This window comes from Cajanus cajan, chromosome 5 (assembly GCF_000230855.2).
Source record: "Cajanus cajan strain Asha chromosome 5, NIPB_CcT2T_4, whole genome shotgun sequence".
NCBI classification, from domain to species: Eukaryota; Viridiplantae; Streptophyta; class Magnoliopsida; order Fabales; family Fabaceae; genus Cajanus; species Cajanus cajan.
In genome coordinates this window covers 66,956,575-66,964,357 of record NC_138521.1, presented here as the reverse complement: position 1 = coordinate 66,964,357, position 7,783 = coordinate 66,956,575, and the positions used below count along the sequence as shown (strand labels likewise).

The window sequence follows — 7,783 nt, the reverse complement described above, 5'->3', positions numbered from 1 at the left end:
GTCGTTGTAGTATAGTGGTGAGTATTCCCGCCTGTCACGCGGGTGACCCGGGTTCGATCCCCGGCAACGGCGTTTCTTTTGCATTTTTCACTTTTAATTAGTAAGTTTAATATTTAAAAAGTAATAATTATCAACATTATTAAATTCATGTGTCGTTTACCCAAAAAAAAAAAAAAAAATGTGTTGGACACTTGGACGCCGTCATTGCACTCTCCATTAATTAAAATTATTATACCCGTGCATAAATATACCTAGTTTTTAATAATATTCTTCACTTGCTGTAACAAAAAAAAATATATTTTTTCACTTTTTATAAAATTACTTTAATATTTTATTATTAAATTATTTATTTCTTTATTATTATTATTATATATTTTATTATGTTTATTTTATTTTTATAAAATTATTTTATATTATTTTAAATTTTAGACTATTATTGTATTAAAATATTATTTTATATTGTTTTATTGTTTTGAATTTTAAACCCTAAACTCTAAAAAAAGGAAGTTGTTGACGAAGACCTCACCTGATGTTTTTTTACAACCTCGTCTTATGGAAGGTTGAATAAGGGTTTCTTACCTTAGCCTATTTCTTTTTTCCCGGGCCTTGCCTCTGTTTGTACTTTGTATCAAAATAGTATTTTCAAAAATCAATTATCATGTTAAAGCTGTGGTAACAAAAGCAATAAGTCAAAGTCCATCTTAACAGATTTCATCAAGATTGTGAAGATAATTATTGGCCTAGATTAACAGAATCTCGAACTTAGAAAACAGTTTGGAATTCATATTATTATGGGCCTAGATATATAGATGAAACTTGAAAGAAAGTATGTCCTCACATAATTATCCTTAGCAGGTTTGGTTTGGGCTTGTAGATACTTGATCAAATACATCTACAAGATAATTCAACTTCGATTCTCCAATTAAGATTTTTAGACACGTGCACACAACTCCTTTTAACAAAAATCTAATATTAAGAACAAAACGGTGGAGTAAGGTAAATATTTCAAATGCCACTTGGAATCAACTATTTATTACTTTGAATTTGTTCTTACATAAAAATGAAGCCATTGTCTTCTGGTGGAATAATGGTGTAGTAGTGTGACACCTTTAACTATGCTTTTATAGGAAAAAATGAGCGTGAGGGGCTCAATGTTCCATTATTAAAAGCCCCGTAGTGTATGAACTATGGAGTAATAATCAGCGGAATAGTCTGATTATGTACAACATTTGCAGCCAATTTCTTTTATCTACATTTGTAGCCGGTGCATGATTGAGCCTTTGCATTCTGTATGTGTGGAATTCAACTACACAAAGTGAGGGGTATTGTTATTGGACTTCAACTACTATCTATACTAAACCTAATAAATCTGCTCCATATTTATTGTTGCATCACATGATCCTAGCTGCATAGTGCCTCAAGTGAGAGCTTCTTTGCAATTCCCGGACATGGGTCCCCACCAAAAACTTCAGGAGCTACAGTCACCAAGCAAGATTGCTTGCCGATGCAGTTCTACAAATAAAAATAACAATAATAATAAAACTACATGGACAATAAGCAGCAGAAGAAAAAGACAATACATAAAAAGCAAGAGAAGAGTTAGCATAACATGTTAAAGCTAATCAGAAGGGATATAATCATTCAGAACCAAATGATTTATCCGGAAATTCCTTTTTGTAGATGTCACGAGCTTAATGAGCAGATAAAACAAGAAGTGTGAGAGAAGGGGTTCCAGCTATACAGAACATCTTTATTTTTGTTAGTTTAAACCACAAGTATTATCACTTAGAGGCAATTATGTTCAAACTGTGTAGGATTACTTAAACACCAAAACTCTCCCTCTGAGTATTTAATACAATAGCATATCCAAAACTCGAATTTGAGACTGCTGATTAAACCGAAACAATCGAGTACCAGCTGATCCACATACTGTGGTATCAATCAAGTATTTATGACAATGGTAGTTTGTAAATCATTAGAAAATCCAATGACAGTAAGTCAAAGTTGGCTTCCAAGGGAACTGAGCGAAATTGTCTGACTGAAACAGCAGCAGCAGCAGCATGCATCAGAAGATATCTAAATTATAAAAGGGTATAGCTGCTGAATACCTTTTGCGGAGCATCATATGATTTATGAGCATGACAGTTTCCCTCTCTAAAGTTTCCACACGCTCCCAGTGGCAATCCATAACTAGCAAATTTAATCTGTGAGATCTTTTGCCCAGGTGGACACCACAAGTGAGCCTTTGGTCTATTAACTTTGCCAGACTCTAGCATCTCCCTGTTCTTCAGAGTTGGTTGCCCTTCATATATATCAGCACACACACTTTCTGTTTCTCTTTGCACCAAAGATATTCCAGTAGGGTCACCTCCCCATTCTTCAAACACAACCAGATAGTTCCCACTTGGGTTCAGCCACGACCGAGGAATATGGTACCTGTCCAATGCCAACAATAGTTTTTCATGAATCATGATGATAACATTCAAGTTACACTACTCACTATTGTAAAATAAGTTGTGTTAACTGTTACCATCTCTGGGAGGGTTCTCCACAACTTGTCCGGCATTTTTTATCAGTGTAAGTTCCAGCATAATAACAATCTCCACAACCACCGTGTGCTATATATCCAGGCCAATGGCGTCCAATGCTCCGACCATTTATCCAAACTTGACCCTTTCCCATGCTAATCATGTCTAGAGCCAGTGGATCATTGCCTGCTGGTGTGCTAAAAGTTGTCTAATGACATTACAGCATAAAATGAGTCAATAAATTCAGATTTCGGTGATCATAGTGACATAAATACAATATTAGTTGAAAATTCAATCTTACCTTGTACCATGTCAAAGGTTGTTTTTTAGCCAACAATGATCCCTGCACCCATTCAACGGAGGTACTACCACTCACAGTGTTAAGGTTTAAGGCTTCTCCCTTGAGACCAATCTGCCCAGCGAAGTGCAAATGAGTAATCTCTTATGTTTTGGGTTATACATAAATATAATTGTGAGAAAACCTTTCAATGTTACTACCATGCAAAGCAATGCTAGATAACAAACCTTGTAAGACCATTTCTGTTTAGCCAAGTCTCTAGTCCCCTCATTTAGACCCTTAAGTGTGACTGGACCCAACACCCCAGCATTCCATGTCTCAAAGTGCACCCCCACATTCTGCCATTAATTGAGAATTGTGATAAGATTAAAAATGAAAATATAAACCTGAAAATAAAAGATGTTATAGAAATCACATAGATATTAGAAATGGAGAGAACTAACCGGGAGACCCACGGCAATACTAAGTAACGAAATCTTGTTATTGCCCACCCTCAACTTAACACTGTCACTAAATGTTAATTTAGGAAAGTCCAACCCACCGTACACGGTACCTGCATTTACACAAGAAATGGATAAGAAGGAGGAGACTATTATAACAAAACACTAGACCGAAAGAAGATCATCAATCTTATGCACCTGAAAGTAGACCATTAATGAAAACATGCAAAGCATGGCCTGCTGACATTACAGTAAGAACAGGAGATTGTCCATTCTTTATAAAACCTTCATTTGCATCAATGTTGACACTGAAAAAGAGACACTAATATTTATCAGATGGAGAAAGGATATAGACAGTAAGTCTCAAGAAGATGAGCATTCGAATTAGTAGTCTTTTAGAAGACAAAGACAAGATCAGTTGAAACTTGAAAGATACTTACTCTGTCATATACCACAAATAATCGGTAGAATCTCTAGTGATATTAATCTGCTCCCAGAGTGCATATGCTGTCAAGGAATCATCTTCATTGGACGATGCAGGCTCTTCATTGTATGACTGCCAATCAAATGCACTGTTTACAGCAGTCATCTTCATCAGGGAGCTTTGAGCACCAAGCTGTATATATAAAATTGATAACATGAATGTTCATACTTGAAGAAAAAAATCTCGATATAAAATCAAAGGACTTTTGCTAAAAATACTATTGAATGTTTTTTTATCCTTGAAGAACAGCACAAATGTTGAACTTTTCGGTTTGTGCAAGACAGATGTTAGTGGCAGATTCATTTCTGCGTAAATAATTTCAGTACAATCAGCATGGCAAGAAGCATTTTCTTACCCTTGCAGTGTTGAAAACTGCAGTTTTGCAGTCAGGAAGGATGCTGATAGACCAAGGTGGTAGGTCATATTTTCCATTTCCAAACGTAACTGTTGCAGAAGATTTGGTGTCATAATTTGCAAGGAATGCAGCACAAGCACCAGAAGTCTTGAACACGTGTACCTAAGATAATATTAAAAAAAAAAATAAGAAAATAAAATTTCAAGAAGAAGCCTGTTTAGTATCTTCACAAGTCATAACCCAGCTTTGGGACTTTACCTCAAGGTTATTTCCAGGCCATGACACTGTAGGATCTACAGACACTAAAGCTGGCTCACATAGCTTTATTGCTTTATGCAAATCTCTCAAATGCCCCCATTTTGGTTCATTTAGAAGTCCTGAGATATAGTTAAACAAGCTTCAGACTAATGTGAAAATATGACTCACCCAACTCCACTCTACCACTCTGGTGCCTAAAGTAAATATGTACAGTTTGCTAAACCATAATGATTAATCTTGCCCATTAGCATCATTATAAGCAAGTAATAAAAAAAATCTATATGAATATAAGAGATTTAAGTATAGTGTCATTGTCCCAAGCATGTTAACAAATTTAACTATATATACTTTGCATACCGTATTCATCAATTGGAGCATCATAGTCGTAGCTGGTGGCAATGAAGGGGCCACCGGATGTCCTTTCAAAGTTAGTTCCTCCATGGTACTGGATCCAAAAAGATAAATTTAGACTTAAACCAAAGTTTCCACAACATGAATATGTATAGTGTAGTAAATAAAAAGGTGGGAAGTATTTATTGACAAATCATAAATGCAATGTCCAACCTACCATATAATAATTAACAAATGAACCACCATTCTGTACGAATCTGGCAACTGAGAAAGCCAAGTCTTCTGCAGGTCTACGAGGGACAGCACCACCAAACTCGGTGTACCTACAGAACATGAAAATTGAAACATAAAACTAAATACAGGATCCAGATCAGCCATTATTGTCATTTATTAGCAGAACATACCATCCAGTCCAATTCTCTGTCCACATCTTGGGTTTGTATTTCTCGTTGGGAGTAAAGTTTTCGCAGTAGAATCCATTGCAGGTGTCAATCTATTGCACAGTGTAAACACACATAAGAGAGAGAAAGATGCAATGCAAGGGAGTAGAATCAATTTGCAATGAGAAAAACAAAAAGGGTTGGATGAGATTGAACAACCCAGAAGTAAAGAGAAAAAAGGCCAAATGGGCCAATGAAGCCACATCAAAATATAAATAGTAAAAGCAACAACCTAACCCAACAAAACAACCAAATGAAAAATGTACCTAAAATAAACAAACAGAACAACATAGGTGGGACAGAGACACATACATTTATTCTAACAAGATAAGAATTCTTCGGCAATTTTTTTCTTTTTTGGTAAAAAAAAAAATTGTTTGAGCAAAAGGTGCTTACAACAGGATCAGGAGCATCTTCTTGCTTGCACATAATCCAGGGGACACCAGTATCTAAACCCACAGCCATTTGAGCAGCCCATTTGGTATAAGCTTTTCCAGGAGCACCAATTTCCCACTCTACTGGTCCAAATTCGTTTTCTATCTGTCACATTCAATTTGGGGGCCAAAATAATATAATTAATGATCATTATTGTAATTGGTTGGCCTAACTAAAACTTTCTAGGCAAAGAAAGAAAAATAGCACGACCAAATGCAAAACTGAAAGCAATAATACGAATAAATATCTTTTTAAAGTAAACCCCATTTCCTTGCCTGTGACATAATTATTGGACCTCCCTGCGTCTGGAACAATTTCTCCGCCTTCATCATGCTGACAATCTTCTCAGTAAATTTTTGCATTGCCGCCTACATCATTACAAACATAGGGAAATTGCTTAGAAAATTAACATAATTTCATAATTAAAATTAAACAATAATAACTGTGACCAAAATTGAAAATTCAAACCTTGAAAGGTTCATTGTCTGTTCTGAAAGCAATACCCGGAACATACTTGAGCCAAACAGGAAATCCCCTGAATATTAATTATCAAACAAAAGAAAAAGGCCTTTAAACATTGGCTAAACATTGTTGTCCTTATTCATAAAAAATTATCCTCTGAATATATTAAACAGAATTATAAAAATCATTTCCTTACCCAAAGTTCCACTCAGCACATATATAGGGACCAATGCGAAGATGAACATAAAGGCCAGCTTGCTGCACCAGCTTGATGAATTTAACCAAGTCGTACCTATCCTCGAAATAATACTGAATTTTTAATTCCCCAAATTTCACAATAAAAAAAAAAAAAAGAGTAAGCTTTCTATTAGTATTCATCTTTTTGACAAGTGAAAAAAAAAAAAACACTTTGCATTACCTTTCCAGGAGAAGGCTCGTGTCCATTCCAAAACACATAGGTTTGGATAACATCTAAGCCTCCATCTTTGGCCTTTTGAATAAGGTCTGGCCACATCTGAGAAACATAAAGCCTTTCAGTATCAGAGTGAACACCAGAGAGATGAAAACTGAAAACTTTTCAGTGAATAAAAAAAATTAAAAACTAACCTGAGGTGTGCTTCTTGGGTAGTGGATGGAGCCAGAAAACAAAATTCTTCTCTGACCATTAACAACAATGGCTTTGTGATCATAAGTCACAGAGGCTGTGACCGTGACTGCACAAACACACAAAAATAACAGCAGGGTATAAAAATTCCCCCTTGGCAAATTCTCCATTAGAACCCGTGAACCCATTAGTGTCCAGTGTCCTTATCCTAATCCTTCACACATTTAAAAAACAAAAACTCCAAAAGAGAAGAAGGGAACAAGAGAAACGCGCTTCGGTGTTTGTTTCTTCACAATGCCTTTTTGAGATTGAAAAGAGATGGCACGCAAAGACTTTAATGTGTAACCATGGTAGTTGAGTTGCGTGGTTTTGATGGGTTAATGAAAAGGCTGCAACTGCTTTATATACATTTGAAAATCCAAAGCTACTACACCTTCAAGTCTAGGACTGGGACCCATTTTCCCCTTCCTTCCTTGCATGGCACTGACCACTGACCCCACAACCAAGGCTTTATAAATCCATCATAATTTTGGACACAATTGTTATGCATGTGTTGGGACGTAAATAAAATCTTATATCATTCAATTAAGAGTATGAACATGTGTTTATATATGTTTATATATATATAATTATTTTTATTGATAGAGAGATTTTTTTGAGTGATATCTAAAAATAAAATTGTAAAGACTAAATACAAAACAGATAATATCTTACTAATATGAAAACATGTGTAAGTGTACTTAGTAATCGAGAAAGTGTTAAAAACAACCTCTCAACTTAATTACTTATCTCGAATTCTAAGTAATAGATAGACAGTTGTATTAGATAAAAAAAAAATATGTTTTTCTGCCATAATGATCTTGAACAGTTGCTTCACTAATAAATATGGTCAACCGAAAAAATAAAAGAGAGAGTGTGCTAAAATTTTGACGACCATAATTAAAGCATTTCACACAAGGAACTAGAAAAACAATATATTTTGAGCCTTTGCTTTGGGGTTTGGGAAATGCTTCTTCATTTAAGAGTAAAAGATAGAGTTGTTTAAGTGCTATAAAAAGCGAACTAGTTCGTGACACTTTTCACTGCAACATGTTGCTCATCTTGCTCATAAAGGGAGATTCCACGCAG

General features: G+C 35.2%; 1 protein-coding gene and 1 non-coding gene across 3 annotated transcripts; one reads left to right on the top strand and one right to left on the bottom strand.

Annotated features, from left to right (window-relative positions):
* Positions 1–72, top strand: TRNAD-GUC (transfer RNA aspartic acid (anticodon GUC)). Its single transcript has one exon. It is a non-coding gene; the product is annotated as a tRNA-Asp (tRNA).
* A 931-nt stretch (positions 73–1,003) lies between these two features.
* On the bottom strand, positions 1,004–7,123 carry LOC109790463 (beta-galactosidase). Of its 2 annotated transcripts, XM_020349618.3 has the most exons (19): positions 6,658–7,123; positions 6,470–6,565; positions 6,248–6,360; positions 6,058–6,124; positions 5,865–5,957; positions 5,551–5,694; positions 5,119–5,207; positions 4,932–5,037; positions 4,721–4,808; positions 4,364–4,482; positions 4,106–4,267; positions 3,707–3,882; positions 3,465–3,574; positions 3,270–3,379; positions 3,054–3,164; positions 2,830–2,940; positions 2,531–2,736; positions 2,109–2,436; positions 1,004–1,512 (listed from the first exon to the last, which is right to left on the bottom strand). In XM_020349618.3, the coding sequence occupies exons 1-19, from the start codon at positions 6,841–6,843 to the stop codon at positions 1,402–1,404; spliced, it is 2,526 nt and encodes an 841-aa protein (XP_020205207.1). In that variant the 5' UTR covers positions 6,844–7,123; the 3' UTR covers positions 1,004–1,401. The 2 variants fall into 2 exon arrangements, with proteins under 2 accessions (XP_020205207.1, XP_029125503.1); XM_029269670.2 differs by lacking the exon at positions 6,658–7,123 and having other exon boundaries at positions 6,248–6,343.
* Positions 7,124–7,783: the final 660 nt, after the last annotated feature.